This window comes from Drosophila subobscura, chromosome E, assembly GCF_008121235.1.
Source record: "Drosophila subobscura isolate 14011-0131.10 chromosome E, UCBerk_Dsub_1.0, whole genome shotgun sequence".
Lineage (NCBI taxonomy): Eukaryota > Metazoa > Arthropoda > Insecta > Diptera > Drosophilidae > Drosophila > Drosophila subobscura.
Genome location: NC_048531.1, coordinates 5,373,427 through 5,388,565, shown reverse-complemented (window position 1 = coordinate 5,388,565; position 15,139 = coordinate 5,373,427). Strand labels below are relative to the sequence as shown.

The 15,139-nt window shown below is 49.2% G+C and overlaps 5 protein-coding genes across 6 annotated transcripts; 2 read left to right on the top strand and 3 right to left on the bottom strand.

The window, feature by feature from the left end:
- Positions 1–169: 169 nt before the first annotated feature.
- On the top strand, positions 170–896 carry LOC117892229. Its single transcript, XM_034798333.1, has 2 exons — positions 170–338; positions 406–896. Exons 1-2 carry the CDS (start codon positions 308–310, stop codon positions 861–863), a joined length of 489 nt encoding a protein of 162 aa, XP_034654224.1. The 5' UTR covers positions 170–307; the 3' UTR covers positions 864–896.
- Positions 897–1,373: 477 nt separating this feature from the next.
- On the top strand, positions 1,374–3,843 carry LOC117892228 (transformer-2 sex-determining protein). 2 transcript variants are annotated; one of them, XM_034798331.1, is made up of 8 exons: positions 1,374–1,391; positions 1,457–1,506; positions 1,562–1,651; positions 2,292–2,424; positions 2,484–2,627; positions 2,858–3,033; positions 3,091–3,323; positions 3,382–3,843. In XM_034798331.1, exons 1-8 carry the CDS (start codon positions 1,389–1,391, stop codon positions 3,405–3,407), a joined length of 855 nt encoding a protein of 284 aa, XP_034654222.1. In that variant the 5' UTR covers positions 1,374–1,388; the 3' UTR covers positions 3,408–3,843. The 2 variants fall into 2 exon arrangements, with proteins under 2 accessions (XP_034654222.1, XP_034654223.1); XM_034798332.1 differs by lacking the exons at positions 1,374–1,391; positions 1,457–1,506; positions 1,562–1,651 and adding an exon at positions 1,719–1,864 and having other exon boundaries at positions 3,382–3,831.
- A 98-nt stretch (positions 3,844–3,941) lies between these two features.
- On the bottom strand, positions 3,942–4,774 carry LOC117892231 (biogenesis of lysosome-related organelles complex 1 subunit 1). The gene is made up of 2 exons (XM_034798334.1): positions 4,620–4,774; positions 3,942–4,561 (listed from the first exon to the last, which is right to left on the bottom strand). Exons 1-2 carry the CDS (start codon positions 4,678–4,680, stop codon positions 4,155–4,157), a joined length of 468 nt encoding a protein of 155 aa, XP_034654225.1. The 5' UTR covers positions 4,681–4,774; the 3' UTR covers positions 3,942–4,154.
- Positions 4,775–5,774: 1,000 nt separating this feature from the next.
- Positions 5,775–11,326, bottom strand: LOC117892225 (DNA-directed RNA polymerase I subunit RPA1). The gene is made up of 9 exons (XM_034798328.1): positions 10,902–11,326; positions 10,480–10,843; positions 8,560–10,419; positions 8,207–8,492; positions 7,225–8,152; positions 6,963–7,167; positions 6,776–6,902; positions 6,612–6,711; positions 5,775–6,553 (listed from the first exon to the last, which is right to left on the bottom strand). Exons 1-9 carry the CDS (start codon positions 11,242–11,244, stop codon positions 5,826–5,828), a joined length of 4,941 nt encoding a protein of 1,646 aa, XP_034654219.1. The 5' UTR covers positions 11,245–11,326; the 3' UTR covers positions 5,775–5,825.
- Positions 11,327–11,482: 156 nt separating this feature from the next.
- LOC117892227 (cocaine esterase) lies at positions 11,483–14,177 on the bottom strand. The gene is made up of 3 exons (XM_034798330.1): positions 13,970–14,177; positions 13,821–13,913; positions 11,483–13,763 (listed from the first exon to the last, which is right to left on the bottom strand). Exons 1-3 carry the CDS (start codon positions 14,084–14,086, stop codon positions 11,913–11,915), a joined length of 2,061 nt encoding a protein of 686 aa, XP_034654221.1. The 5' UTR covers positions 14,087–14,177; the 3' UTR covers positions 11,483–11,912.
- Between the last annotated feature and the right edge of the window lie 962 nt (positions 14,178–15,139).

Here is a 15,139-nt window from a genome sequence, read left to right as displayed (position 1 = left end):
CAAAGATTGGTAAATGTATATTCCATTGCATGTGAGTTTCCATTTATATTTAAATATATTTAATTTGGTTTACCGCGCGATACAACTGTTTTCTGTTCTTATCGATAGCCAGGGCTGCATTTAGTATCAAAGCTGGAAAGCTTTCATGGTACATTGTGAAATTGAAAACAATAAACAGAAGGAACAGTTTAAGATTAGTTATTGCGTGTCTGTTGAAATTAAATAGTGAGTGGTTTGGCATTTAAGCAGAATTAAATCCTTTGGTAGGACCATTTCTACAAGTATTATCATCACCTGAAGACCGAAAATGGCAGGGAATATAAAAAACATAAATGCTGGTAAAACACACTCGTTGGCATAACACTGTCAGCTAATGTTGATGACTAATAAAAAATCTTCTTCCAGCCGACGCTGAAATTGCAAATCATTTGAGATATATTTTCCACATTAAGCCCAAGCCAGCTCCAACAAAATGTAATCCATTTGTGGTCGAATTTTTCGGCGTTTTGAGTCTAACTGATCTGCGAGAGCCCGAGAGGAAGCTGTGGTACATATACTATTGTAAGCAGACAGATATCGAGCACACTCTGCATCAGATTCACAAGAAGTATGGCAAAAAGAATATGTATGAGATATTCCGGAAGCCGGTATTCAGTGGCCCTGCCTTGCGCGCCAGTGTCAAGAAGCACTTTTCGGAATTGAAGTGGTTTACAAAGGGAAATCTGCTAGAAGCACCCCCAAAGAGTCATTTTAACAACGAGCGTGTTTGTAAAACCGTAACGGATCTGCACAACATTGAGCAGCAAAGACTTTATAACTATGTGATGGTGAAAAATCAGTGGTACTCGAGGTACAACCGCTGATTACGTCTGGTGTAGGTGTAGTTAAGCTCTGTGATTCTAGATAAGTTAGATAAGTTATTAGTTACAAGTAAAGTTATTTTTTTAAATAAATAATTCCAAAATAAGTCTTGTTTTTCATTTTTTTCGGCATAAAAATTAAAATCCGTACGTGCATTTGTACAGCTGCAGACCGATGTCATCAGGTTATTTACTTTCGTTCAGTGTACTATCGTTTCATTCCACTTATGTTTTTAACATTTTGTTTAACCCTCATTTTGTAATCCATCCAATTAAAGAGGGTCCTGAAAAAACAGTGTTTATCAATCAGATAAAATTATAATTTCAGGGCTCAAAGATGTACATATCTTACTAGTAATATTAAGATCGCGGAAAATGATTTTAGATTTAAGGTATATTTATAGTATATTTTAAAAATGCATGGGTATATTTCGGTATATCGATAAATCCGCGGTCACACTGCAAGCGTGCATCACATTGAAGTTTTAATAAATAATTTGTAATAAATAAACCGTAAATAAAACAAAGATGGTGAGTTACAAACTTTTCAGACTGCCCTTTTCAGAATAACGTAAAATAACACCTCGTCACTTAAGTGCTCGCGTTCTCCCAAAGATAGAAGTCATTCGCATCGCCACTATGACAGGTAAGCCATTGAAAGGAAAAAGGTGTCTCCGGGGTCTCTAACAGTGCAGTTGCAGAAACTACAAGCATAAACGTTCCGGGTCGTCTTCATCGTCTGACTCCGCATCGTCTGGCTCGTCCAGGCACGACAATAGTCCATCACTCAGGTAAATATTCCATATATAGATATCGAGTACTCCCGGGTATCGGCATCGAGTAGGCTTTTCCTTTCGACGACAGGTCTACGATTCTGAATGTCATTTTGGAATCCTTCATTTTATTTTTTTCGTTCAACGAAGTGAGAAGTGAGAAAAGTGGCTCCAGCTGCTCGAAACAATTGAGAAAGAAAAACTATTTAAAAGTGAAAAAGCAAACGACATGTAAGAACTACTTTGTGGATTAATTAAGTTTGATTTTCCAACAGCCGTATATTTTATTCGAATTTATTGCAAGGCCAAGCAAATTTTCTTGCCGGCGAAACAGAATTCAGAAGCTAACTTTAAAGCCAAGAAAATATTCTTCCCATTGAAACAGAATTCAGGACTCAACAGAACCACACAAAACACAATTCTCAACCATTTTTCAAGTATGAAAATCAGTTTTAATTGCAAAACACAAGAAATGGCAGCCATTCTTAGTACAAAGCCACAAAGAAATTCAGAAAATCAGCCACATACGACACAACTTGCAGCCATTTTTCAAGTGTCGAAATCAGTTTCAGTTTCCCAACACGAAAGAACGAAAAGAAGAACACCCAGAACCAACTCAAGATTTTCTAATCGAATTCCATTCCAACACAAAATCAAGGTCTAATTTGGAATGCTATGGGAACAACCGCAGCTCGGGCTCACGTCGCCGTTCGCGTTCTCGCTCGCAGTCCCGATCCAAGTCGCCTGGAGGACGACGTTATCACTCTAAGCGCAAGTCGCATGACCGTCAGGTATTTGTGTGCGAAGCGTGTGAACTATTCACGATTTCTTTAACGAGTGCAATTCATAGATTGATGGAGGCTCGGAAAGTGCCAACAGGAACCGCTGCATCGGTGTTTTTGGTTTGAGCACCAATACTTCGCAGCAGAAGGTGCGCGAACTGTTCGGCAAATACGGCCCGATAGAGCGCATTCAGATGATTATCGATGCCCAGGTAAGTTCGGTTAGAATTACACTCCCCAGCCAGACTCCACCACACATGGCGGAACACAGCTTTAAGTGTTTGCTGTCCTGTCCGGTTGGATGTCTGGCTATATTAAAGTAGGTAACAATTGTGAGTGCTTGCTACAAAAACCAATGGCAAACCACTAAAGGCTTGTTTCCACATCTCACCTGTCCATGTTTATCGCCATGAATTCATTTTCTAATCCCTCCCTTCCATAGACCAACCGTTCGCGTGGCTTCTGCTTTATTTATTACGAGAATGTCGCCGACGCTCGTGTCGCTAAGGATGCCTGCTGCGGCATGGAGATTGACAATCGTCACATACGCGTTGACTATTCAATAACCCAACGTGCCCACACTCCTACTCCTGGAGTCTACATGGGGCGTTCGTCTCGGTGCGTACTACTCACACTTGTCTAGAGTTTCGACACTAAAAACTGCATTCCCCACAGCAACCAGAATGGTCGCTCAGGTTCGCCGCGTGGTTCCCGTTATCGCGACTACGGGTCTTCCTCAAACAAGGATACCTACCGCAGTGGCGGTAACAACCGTTACGACCGTGAATATCGCGATTACCGCAACCACCGCGACAACCGCAGCGAACGCGAATACCAACGCAATTATCCGAAGAGCTCTGGCAGCCATCGTTATGTGCGTTCCCGTTCGCGTTCGCCAGTGCGCAAGTGTAAGTACATGAGCAGATCAGAAAGGGGAAAACATAAATATTTGGCATATCATTCCAGACCGCACCTCATCCCGTTACGATTAGATATACGCCAATCGCCAAAGCCGTGCTCGTCGCCAGGGCCCATCCGGATTGGGTTTATGTTGGGCCTCGGCAAAAAGAAAGCGAGCATTTCTGACTGACTCACAACACTGGCGAGCATTTGAAAAACTTATAATTCATACATCATTCGAACTTTTAATTCGTTGACTTCGTTGCTGTTGTTGCTGTTGAAAAACGTAGCTTGTAAAAATCGAGAATTAACACCCATTACTTATAGAAATCTGCCACCGAATGCGGACAATGCACAACCGCAGCTTAAGGGGCTAGACACTCATTGTGATATGATATTTAAGCAACAGCAACAGCACCTAATAATTATAATAATAAACTTAACACACTAACCACCATGCATATTAGAATTAACTTTTATCGCAACCATCGTAAATGTGCAAGTAGAAAATATTCGCTTGAGGAATTGCCTCCTCATAATAGGATATTTTTCTAATTTTAATGATTTTATTAATTTATTCCCCATCAGCACTCGCTGGTCGATTGCTTAATTGTAAATAATTAGTCTTTATAGAAGGTCTATTGGTTGGATTAACCAGCCAGTCATTTTATCCATAGCGTTTGTCCCCAAGTAATCGCTGGTCGATGCTGAGGGCACTGCATGCGCTAACTAACTCACTAATCTTTAGTTTGTGATTGTAAAGAGTCTACACTGTTCTGGACTGTGTATTGTACATAAAGATGCAAACAAATAAATGAATAAGGGTTTTAAAAAAGTTTTCATGTTTCTTTTGAACTTGGATTAATAGCTGCTGTGGCGGTGGCAGCGGCCGCTGACGTGGAGGGCTCCGAGCCGACTCCGGCAGTAGCTCCTGTTGCCTGGGATGCGCGCGAGGCCTTGTACGCCACCTCCAGAGTCTGCTGTATTACCATCATGTCGCTCTCTATGCTGCGTGCCCAATTCTCCACATCGCCCAGCTCTTTCAAGGCGCCGCTGAAGTTGTCTATCAGCTGCAGCCATTGATGTGTCTGTTTGGCAAAGTTGGTCGCTCCCACATGCAGCTGTTTCGCCTCGGCATCCAAACGCTTTTGATTCAAGTAAGTTTGGGCCACGCCCACGTTTAGGTGTTCCACCAAGGAGTGTGTGAGCTCATTGGACGCCTCGATTGCCTCCTTTCTTCGCACCTCTGCGTACATTGCATTATAATCAACTGTGCAGCTCGGAAAAATAAATTAGCAACAGACCTTGCTCCTGTTTCCGCTTCACCTGCTCCTTGTGATGCTCTTTAACCATAGAAGTCAACATTTTTCGCAAGTTTAATTACAATTTTTTTTTTTTTTGTCAACAATGAAAACAGCTGTTTCATAGAGATGGACCAGCTCTTCGATTGCATTTGTGGGCTACTATCGATTATTGTCGTAGCCTCTGTAATTTTCCTCAACGTGCTATTTATACCCGGTACTCGAAGAGTAAATAGGGTATATTGTATTTGTGCGGATAACGGTTGTATGTAACGCACAGAAGGAAACGTTTCCGACCCCATAAAGTATATTATAATATATATTCTTGATCAGCATCAATAGCCGAGTCGATTGAGCCATGTCTGTCTGTCCGTCTGTCCGTCTGTCCGTCTTGTTTGTCGGCTAGTTCTCAGAGACTATAAGAGCTAGAGCCACCAAATTTTGGCACCAGACTGCTGTATGCTCACACTGAAACCAGTGTCCAGGATGTGCCACGCCCCCTCGTGATCGGCACAATGTCCTGGATCCTTTGCGACCAGTTCGGGTGCAAGGACATTAAGGATAATGCATTTTCACGTTGTTTTTTCTTTTTAATCTCTACAAGGCTATAGCTCAGCTGTTTCCTGTCGAAAAAGGACATGTCACGCCTCCTCGGGATCGGAAAAAAGATAATGCCATTTGAATATTGTTTTTCTATATAATCCCCTTCAACGCTATAACTCGGCTGTTTCCTGTCGGATCAGGACATGACATGGCCTCCTGGCGAATGTACGAGTCTCCTGTATCGCTTGAGTCCATCAAGGACCACAAGGACTGCAGGATATGGCTGTCCTACGCTATTTTGTAATTGGGAACTTTTCAGCCTGAAAGTATGCTATACTTTTGAGAACAAAAGCAGCCCCCAAAAGATACTTCAGTTTATTGGCCTCTGCCCCTGACACGTCTCTGCCGCTGCCTCTGCCGCGACTCTGCCCTGACTCTGCAGTGTGTGTTTCTAGGGGAGGGTGGCGAGCTAAAGGAGGGTGTTGGCGTGAGTAGTGTTGTTGATGTAGATGAAAGATGAAGAAAAAATGTAAAATTTGACAAATAACCGCTAAGTTGCAGATGTAGTACTGAGTGCCGGGTATAAAAGTTGTGACGCGTAAGAAGCGTCTCACACGTCCCTTCTCGTTTTATTTGAAAAATGTCTAATATAAAAAATAAATTGTGTTAACATATTCTCGTTAACAAGTCAAAGGCTCCCGTGCCATTGCGCACGGGGAGACCGACCATCAAGCGACTTGAAGGGGAATTGAGGTCGTCTGACCTGCCGAAGCCGGCGGCGCTCTTCAAGAATTGCAAACTCGACTCGAAAGACATTTGCTGGAGCGGAGAGGAGGAGTGCTCCATGCCCTTGCGCGACAGAGGTTGGAAGGTGCCGTCAAAAGTCATGTAGGCAGATATCAGCGACAGATGCCGACGATCCACTGTGATGCCGTACACCTTGAACACGTTGCTCACCTCCTGGACAATGACTTGAGACGCTGCCTCAATGCCGTAGGTGCGAGCTACGGCATGAATGTCATTGGAGTACAACCGATTCAGATCCAAGACCTTGTTGTGCTGGAACATTTCAACGATATTGATGCCATCCGTCTTCAGCAGCTGCTCATCGTCGTTGCCCTTGTAGATGATGGCCCGCTTGATGTGCGGCACCTGGTGGACGACACTCTTGGCTGCCAGCTCCCGAATAATGGAAGTCAGATCGGGCTTCTGGTAGCGCACACTCAGGTGCAGTTTGACCTTGCACCACAGATGACGCTCCTTGTCAAATGTGTAGTCCTTAACCATTTCGTTGCTAAGAAGCTTCTCCACCGACTTGTCATCCACATCGGCAGTCTCGTTGGCATCTCCTACATTCTCCTCATCATCTTGGTCCTCTTGCTCCTCATCGTCGTCTGTTGGTAGAAGAGTTAGCAACTGAATGTGGAATCTTTCTGAACCTAGAACACTTACCATTAGCGTCGCGCAGCTCTTCAAGGTCATCTGGATCATCGTAGTCCTTTTCATCGGTTTTGCGTTGCTTTAACTTCAGTCCTGTGGTGTCGTCATCGCCCTAAAGAATATTGTTACATTTGTAGAGAGCGCTGAAGCGACTGATGAACAAGTTCTTTGCTTACGCCGTCATCCGATGAATCGTCATCGATGTCAACAGCAGTTTTCTTTGAACCCATATAATCTGCATTGTCCAGATCGTTGTCCTCGTCCTTATTGTTGTCGCTCTCCTTTTTGTCATCGATTTCAATACTAGAAAATGAATTTTATTGTAGTCAAAGGGCTACGCTGTCACTTCCCAGTTGTACTCACATTTTCGATGTCTTTTTGGCATTGGAAACCTTGAGAATGGCTCGAATAAGCTGCTTGATGTAGGTCTGATGCATGTACTTGATAATCCGCTTGGGCCGCACACCATAGTCCTCTTTGTAGACCTCCCTGGGCAGGAACTGGAAGCGCAGCTCATACTCGTAGGCTCGTTCCGGCTCCAAGCTCAAACTGGTGCTGATATGGACAGCTGCAAATGGGATTTTCCATATAAATTGGTTTGATTAAAATTAATTTGTATACTTACACTCCAAGAGATTGGACAGAGTGACACAATTCAGGGCAATGCGCAACTTTTCTGCTTGCGCTTGCTGCCCCTGCTTGATGGGTATATCCATGGAGGGCGTCTTGATGTTCGAGGAGGCCAGCATGAGAATCTCTCGCAGACGGGGAATACCCAGAGTTACGTTCATCTCACCACGACCGGCGAAATGGAAAGTGTTCAGCGTCATCTGAGTGGACGGCTCGCCAATCGATTGGGCGGCAATCAAGCCCACGGGTTCGCCTGGGGCGGCCAACGCTTTGATGCTCTTCATACGCATTATGTCAGCTATTGTGTCCTTCTGGCTTGGATGCTTGCGCGCATAGTCATCGATCAGCTTGCGCGTCCTCTCCGACACGCTGCCATAGTAAAGATCCTGCTTGTAGACGGCCACTGATGGGTCGGGACACCGAGCGTACTTCTTGCGATACAAGGCCTTGTCCTCGGCATCGGCCTTCTTCCACAACTTGAGCAGACCCTCGTCAAAGCGGCGTCGCCCCGTCTTCTCATTGATCTCATTGGGCCGCTTGACCTCCACCTCCTCGCGCAGCTCCCCAGAGAAGTGAGTGAAGGCGGACCGCAAGACGGCTGGCTTCTTCTTCTCCCAGCTGCGTATGTGCTTCTCATGGCGCAGCACTTTGGCCAGACTCTCCTCGTCCCTCATCAACTGCAGCTGGCTGGGCCGCAATATTGCTTTGGCATTTTGGGTGAGGAAGTCCGCACAGAACTTCCCGTCGAAGAACTTTGATTTGAGTATGTCCAGACCGTCCTCGCCGTAGAGGAACTGCACCACACTGTTGTCGCTGTCGCGAACAGTGAGATCGTAGTGGACACTCAGGCCCTCCAGATGCTTGATGAGGCAGCGTTGCAGATAACCGGAACGAGATGTTTTCACAGCAGTATCAATGAGACCCTGAAAGAGAGAGATTTGTTATCCCGTAGTAGCGGAGTAAAACCCAAATCTTACCTCACGACCTGCCATGCAATGGAAGAAGAAGTCCTGTGGCTGTATGCCCGTCATAAAGCGCCCATCGATGAAGCCACCCGACTTGGGTGACGTCTCAAAGGAAGTGAAGCTCGGCAGGGATTTGCCCGATATCATCAAGGGCGGCCGCTTGCCTTCCAGCTCTATCTGCCCGAGCAGGCAGGAGATTTGCATGGTGTTGACCATTGAGCCCTTGGCACCAGACAGCACCATCAGCTGCAGATTGTTGTCGGGGAACTTGGTGATGAGGCCACCCGGCAAGCAAGTTCTGCAACGAAATAAAAAGTGTCAACGGAGAGAGCGCTCGTGGAGGAGGGATATTCTCGCATGCATACTTGTTGATATCATTGGTGAAGCCGTCTAGCATCGATTTATATTTGCGATCGAGCAGCACCCGGAACTTTGGGTCCTTCACATAGGCCTCCTCCATTTGCTCGGCCAGCTCATCGTGGGGCGGGACATCGTCCAGCTCCAGGGCGGCGGCAACGGCACTGTTTCCCACATCGCGACACTCCTGTATGATCTGTCGTCTCTTGCGGTCGGCCTTGCCAGTGACCAGAATGTCCTTGACGCCCAGAGTAAAGCCCTCCAGTTGCAGGAAGAACGTGAAGACCTTGGTGAAGGCTGTGAGCAGGCGGGTGGACACATCGCCGCCGTACAGCTCGTACATGCAGTGGATGAGGCCGAAAGTGGTCGCGCCATACTGCTGCTTGTCCAGAACACCGACCAGCAGCTCGCCTCTCCGTATCTGCACCTGGCTCTCGCTCAGCTCCTGCTCCTGTGGATTGCTTCCATGCAGTGCTGGCCGTGGACGTGCTACGTTCCAGTTCTTGCCGCCAATCTTGGCAAACGAATCCAAATTGATCAGCTCATAGCCCTCGGGAATCAAGTTTATAATAATTGTGGACAGGACCTGCTTGCCAGACCAGAGCATGGCCGGTTTGATCAGGGCCGGGGGCAGCAGCTTGACATCGCCCTTCAGGTTCGACAGCCCCTGGAAGACCAGTTGCTGGTAGTCCTCGCGGTTAAAGAATCGTCCGCGAATGGAAAGCTTCACGCCCGAGATGACGTGATCCTGAATGAGGCCACCCAGGGGAGTGCCATCCTTTGGCACCAGGTAATTGCTGGCCACATTCACCAGATTGTAAGCCTCCGCTCGGGCCACCTCGCTTTGCGGATAATGCGCGTTCATCTCGTCGCCATCGAAATCGGCGTTGTAGGCTTTGCAATTCGAGTAGTGGAGGCGGAAGGTCTTCTCGCCGCTCAAAATGCGAGCCTTGTGGGCCATAATGGACGGCTTGTGCAGCGAGGGCTGACGATTGAGCAGCAGACAGTCTCCGTTGAGCACATGACGATGGACAATCTTGACGCCGTCCTTGGGATTGGACAGCAGCAACTTGGCCATGCTGGCGCGCTTGGCTGCATTGTCAGCGGGTATGTAGGTGGTGAACCCATTGCTGTCCTGTATGTAGTTTGCACCGGGATGGACGTCCGGTCCGTTCATCACCATTTTGCGTAGATCCGTGACATTCCACTCGGTTACGGGTATGGGATAGGAGAGCTTTCGGGCAAAGATGTCGGGTATGCCGATCTCGTCTACGTCTATATTGGGATCGGGCGTGATGACGGTACGTGCGGCATAGTTGACTCTCTTTCCCATCATGTGCTTTCGGATGAGACCCTCCTTTTTCTCCAGAACTTGCTTCAGACCCTCCGCAGATTTCACTTCCCGTGACATGTTCACATCGAGCAGGACATCGACTGAAGTCTGCAGCGAAAGCCAAGCATTGTACAGCTTCTCGTGGGAATTCGCTCCTTTCATATCCTGGTAGGCGGCCAAGGCCTGCGAGGTGAGTTTCTCCTGCTTGCCCCTCATGTACCTAAGCACCACATTCAAGACGTTGTTGTTCTCGATGATGTTGATGTAGATGTCCGACTGGGGGTTACCTTTTACCATGCCATTGACTATGCTCATGGGACGTGCGCGAGGCGCCGTCACTGGTATGGTGTCCATGAAGAACATGTCCACCGGGGAATACCCAGCATCTGCTGCATCTGTGTTGCTTAAGTTCAGAATGGGCATCAATAGCCTCAGCAGTTCCGGATAGTTGGCATAGATCTGCCGCAGGTAGCGACGGCACTCATCCGCGAAGATGACCTTGTTCTGGCCACCGCTCTCAGCGCTGTCCCCGAGGCTGCCAGAGGGAAGATTCATTGATTAGCGACTAAATACTCGAAGATTTCTGTGCGCTTACCGCTCTTTGATGTCTGCTATGGTCACGTAGAAGACCAATCGCCGATGCATGTACCGCACATAGCGCATAGACTTGTTGCAGTGTCTGCACTTCTTGCCGGGCCGCTGCAGGGCAGAATGGGTGACGGCCGTGCGCAAGGAGCAGGTGGTCTTGGTCGTATGGAGAGCCTCCTTCGGACTTTTCAACAGCAACTCATGCATGGCAGCGATGCGGGGATGTACGGCGTCGCCATTGTCCAGCTTGATCAGCTCATCGGTGTTCTGGCAGACAATCTCCGACTTGAAGATCTCCAGCTCCTGCGCCTCAATAATGTAACCGGCATCGATGAGTCGCAGTTGCAGCATTATAATCTCACATTCATTGTCTGCATGGAAAAGTTATAGTTATAGTTACTGAATGCGGGGGTCTGTGACATCTCTCACCTTTCATTTGCAGCTTGAAGCAGTGCAAACAGAATATGCAGAGCAGGCGCTGAACCAACTTTATGAAGAAGGGATTGTAGACGAGAGTGCCCAGCTCTATGTGCCCCATGTGGCCAGGACAATCCTGCATCTTCAGGCACGTACCACATGGGTCTATGCAGCGTCCGTACGAGCCCATGCGTATGTCATACAGACCGCCTGGCATTGGATGGCCCAAGGCATCGAAGGCGATGCCAGTTATCACCTTCACGACACTCAGCTTTCGTATCTCCTGGTCGGTGAAAACAGCAAACTCCAGGTCCGAAGGGAACATGTGGACGTCCAGCGGCCTTTTAGAACCCATTGTAATGCTATTCGTTACGCTTTTTATTCACAATTAAAAAAACAAAAATAAGCGCAACGAGCGCGCACGTGTTGTGAAATGATAGTCGATATATCGATTACGGCACAGCTGTAGAGCTAGTTGTGTCGATTGCAAAACAGCTGATATGAAGGCATTTTACAGCACTTGCTCGCGGCTTGTAACCAGTTCACAATAACCATTCAAATTTGAATTTTATATTCATTTAATTACGCACAAATATAAACATTGAAAATATAAATGAATGGACTACGGCTAAGATTGGTTGGTTGCTTTTAGAACTTATCACAAGTCAACTGGTATTGCCAGTTCTTAACAGCCACACTCGGCTCGAATTTGCTGGCGACAGGATCCAGAAGTTCCTCAACAATCCCACCTCCAGCTGCAGCTCCAGCTCTTCCGGCTGCTCCTGCTCCTCCAGCAGCGGGGGCAGCCTTGAAATCGTACGGCTGCAGTTGTCTGGGACGACGTGCACGCTGGTTGAGAGGCTGCGGCTGCTCCCCCCTGCGCTCGCGTTCAGCTTCGCCCTCGCCTCGCTCCCGTTTCGCTGCACGACCACCTTTGCTCCAGGACTCGACACTGGCAATGCCCGACGTCGCCTGTCCGTCCTTTCCACCGCCAAAGATGGTCGCCCAGCGAAACCACTTGTGTCATAAGCAATAGCAATCCGACGCCGACGATGCGTTTCGCCTGCGCAGAGGATCCGGATTGCGTTTCAGCAGATAGACGCAGAGGCAGAGACACGCCAGCAGCAGACAGACCAGGCCCAACATCGCATAGAAGCCCTGCCGATAGCGTGCTGCATCGGCGTGGGCCTCCAAGAGACGCACCCGCTGGCCCAGTGCCCCGACGCGGAACTCTTTGTCCTGCTCCAGGGGCAGCAGCACCTGCCAGAACCCGTAGACGCGCTGCAAATGATTGGCAAACCCGGAGTCCTGCTGGTTGCTGGCCGTGTACGAGTTGGAGGCGCCCGCCCTGTACGTGTCGTGGCGATTCGTTCGTGACAGGCTGCGATCAATGCCCGCCGACGTTTCGCCCCGCAGCAGCTTGTCGATTTCGGCCTCATCCAAGCCGCCGGACTGGACGGGCTTCGCCTGTTGCTCGCCCAGGCTGTAGATGAAGGGACTCTGGCGACTGTAGGGCAGCCAAGCATCGTAGATTCGGCCTGGCGTGGGATTGCCGCTCTTCACGAAGTTGGCAAAGGCGCCCCTCAGCTTGCGGCAGAGCTGCTCCTCCTCCCCGCTGAAGCGACGTCGTGCTATCTGCTGGAACAGGCTCGGCCCCAGCAGCAGCGGCAAGTCGGAGCTGTGCGAGGCACCCGCAAAGAGATTCTTCCTGCCCCGCATGTCCATCGAATGCGCCAGGTCGAAGACATAGGCGTAGCTGGTGGAGCCATTGAGCATGTCCAACAGGCGGAAGAAGGGCAGCTCGTAGAGCGACTCCGACAGCAGTCGCTGCATGCCACTCAGCAGATGGATGACACTGCCCCCCCGCTCGGGCACTCCATTGAAGTAGCGCCACTTAATGGCTGCCAGCTGGGAGCCGCCCTCATCGCCTCCCGCCGCCTCGAGGGAGCGCAGCACATTGGGCAGCACCGTGTGATTGATGTACTCCTGCAGCGCCAGCTGGCCCTCTCGCGCCACATCCAGCCAGTAGTCCTGCAGGAAGGCGCCCTCGTTCGAGGTGATGCCCAGCAGCACGGGAGGCAGCGTCTGATTGCGGAGTCGCTCCTCCAGTCCTCGCCACAGGATCACACCGAGCTGGTAGCTGCCGTTGCCATGGTTGTAGACACTCTCGTAGGCTCGCAGCAAGTCCTCCTGGCTCGTCCGCCGCAAGCAGCCCAGCAGCTGCCGGCGCTGTGCCTCCTCGAACTGGCAGCCCAGCTTCTGGATCAGCACACGGCCCGTCTCCCCAATGCGCTGATCGTGCCCGGAGCCCAAGGAACGCAGCACGGGACCGGGTGACATGAGCACCAATTGCTTCAGCAGATTGGAATCCTCCAGGGCAGTGGCCAGAACGAGAGCTGCTCCTCCGCTGCCATGGCCCAGCAGGGTGATCTGATCCGGATTGCCACCGAAGGCGTCGGCGTTCCTTTGAATCCACTTGATGGCCATCCGCACATCAGTCAGTCCATAGTTACCCGGCAGCTGGCGATGTCCCTCACCCAGTCCCAGCCAGCCGTAGATGTTGTTCCGATACTGGACACTAATCACGACGATCCCCTCTCCGGCCAGGTCCAGGCCATTGATGCGGTTCCTCGGCCAATCGTAGGCAAACTCCTCGCCCGTGACGATCACCGCTATGGGCAGCTTGCCATACCGCAGCCCCGTCTCCGGTGTCCAAATGTTCAGGTAAAGGCAATCCTCATCCGTCTGTGCGGCTCTGGGAATGCCGCCTCCCTCCGGGCTCTCATCGTAGATGGTGTTGGACAGCTGTGGACAAATGGGACGCATGGTCGTGGCCTGAAGAGTGCGATTCCAGTTGAGACTCGCTTTGGCGGGCTTTAAGAGGAGGTGAAACAATGAAACCGATGATCGTGGCAGCACTTTAGCACTTACCGCAAAACGGAGTTCCGCCACAGGCGGCTGGGCATAGGGAATGCCCAGAAAGGCATAGACAGCGGTACGTGTTCCATCCGGAAAGACCTTGAGCTGAAATCGACGGATGATGAAGCACTTCACAGTTGATCGCTTCCGCCAGTACTCACGCCAATTAGATCGCCCTGCTCCAGCTTTATGTGGGTTTGCTGTGCACCAACGGCAGCCAGGAGGAGGTGCAGCCGCAGCAGCAGCAGGAGGCAACGAATCCTTAATGTGTTCCGCATGATTGCAACGAGCACTTTTTAGCCTTCACTTGTAGCACAACACTCTTGCATAGTTCATGGAGCGCATTTAAGCGCATTTATTAATTATGTCGCTTTATGTTTTATTTAAATATTTAAATGTTTTGTGGGGGAATATATTTTCACACCGAAACTATTTGTTCGCTCGACGCTGCAATGGAAACTGAGTGGAAAAATAAAGAAAAAATGCCACCATGCCATGGAAAAAGTTTTGTGCTCACCAAACATTTCTGCTAGAATTATTTGAATGGGTTTCGCTGGTGTCATTACAGCTGCCGCACCAAATCATTCATGCATCCATAGATCAAAACAACAGAACAGCGACGCCACACCACGAAGCACAACAGAAACAGCAGCAACAGCAGCAACAATGCTCCCATGTTTGGTATGCATGTGGCAGGGAGGGGAGGAGTCGTGTCATGGTTCCGTACCAGCTCCACTCGTACTCGAATGTGTAGCTGGAGCCTTAACCAAAAATCCATCCCCCTGATATACCATCGAATGAGTCGCCGCTTCGAGGGTCGATTGATAGACAACTGACAGTCAATTGGTAAAAATCTTATAGATAAATTCAGAATAAGTTTTAAACTATGTTTTGATGTGAGCAACTGAGAATTCTTTGCTGGAGCTCTGTTCTTGAAACTTCTCGTTCCGCCCTCGCTCTGGTTTTTCCATTGAGTTCGACTTTCGACCTGTACTCTCGTACCACTATTAATGTCCAACACAAATATTTGAGGGCTTTCCCCCCGGGGGTGTGGGCACATGAAGTTGTCGCGTTTCTCGTTTTGCTCCCTCTGCCTCTGCAGCAGTTAATTTTCCATTAATGGTGGAGTAATTCCAGCACTGGCTGCTTTTGGTGGTGGAATCTCGACTGTGGCCAAACCGAACCGACTCTGTGCACCGAGCCGGAGTTCCGGTCTGTGAAGTTTAGCGGCCGATCATTTGTGTTTGGTCCGCTCATAATTAACATCAATGTAGTCATGACTCTGAGGCTGTTCCAGCATCTGCTGGAATTACCACCATCCACCAGCGTAT

Coding starts and splice junctions, on each gene's coding strand:
- LOC117892229 (XM_034798333.1), top strand. CDS start 308: ATGGCAGGGAATATAAAAAACATAAATGCTG. Junction 339..405: donor TATAAAAAACATAAATGCTG/GTAAAACACACT, acceptor ATCTTCTTCCAG/CCGACGCTGAAATTGCAAAT.
- LOC117892228 (XM_034798331.1), top strand. Junction 1,652..2,291: donor GACAATAGTCCATCACTCAG/GTAAATATTCCA, acceptor CACAAAATCAAG/GTCTAATTTGGAATGCTATG. Junction 3,324..3,381: donor GCGTTCGCCAGTGCGCAAGT/GTAAGTACATGA, acceptor ATATCATTCCAG/ACCGCACCTCATCCCGTTAC.
- LOC117892231 (XM_034798334.1), bottom strand. CDS start 4,680: ATGTTGACTTCTATGGTTAAAGAGCATCACAAGGAGCAGGTGAAGCGG. Junction 4,562..4,619: donor GAAGCGGAAACAGGAGCAAG/GTCTGTTGCTAA, acceptor CAATGTACGCAG/AGGTGCGAAGAAAGGAGGCA.
- LOC117892225 (XM_034798328.1), bottom strand. CDS start 11,244: ATGGGTTCTAAAAGGCCGCTGGACGTCCACATGTTCCCTTCGGACCTG. Junction 10,844..10,901: donor CTTCAAGCTGCAAATGAAAG/GTGAGAGATGTC, acceptor TTTTCCATGCAG/ACAATGAATGTGAGATTATA. Junction 6,712..6,775: donor ACGATTCATCGGATGACGGC/GTAAGCAAAGAA, acceptor AATATTCTTTAG/GGCGATGACGACACCACAGG.
- LOC117892227 (XM_034798330.1), bottom strand. CDS start 14,086: ATGCGGAACACATTAAGGATTCGTTGCCTCCTGCTGCTGCTGCGGCTG. Junction 13,914..13,969: donor AGCAGGGCGATCTAATTGGC/GTGAGTACTGGC, acceptor CGTCGATTTCAG/CTCAAGGTCTTTCCGGATGG. Junction 13,764..13,820: donor TGGCGGAACTCCGTTTTGCG/GTAAGTGCTAAA, acceptor CTCCTCTTAAAG/CCCGCCAAAGCGAGTCTCAA.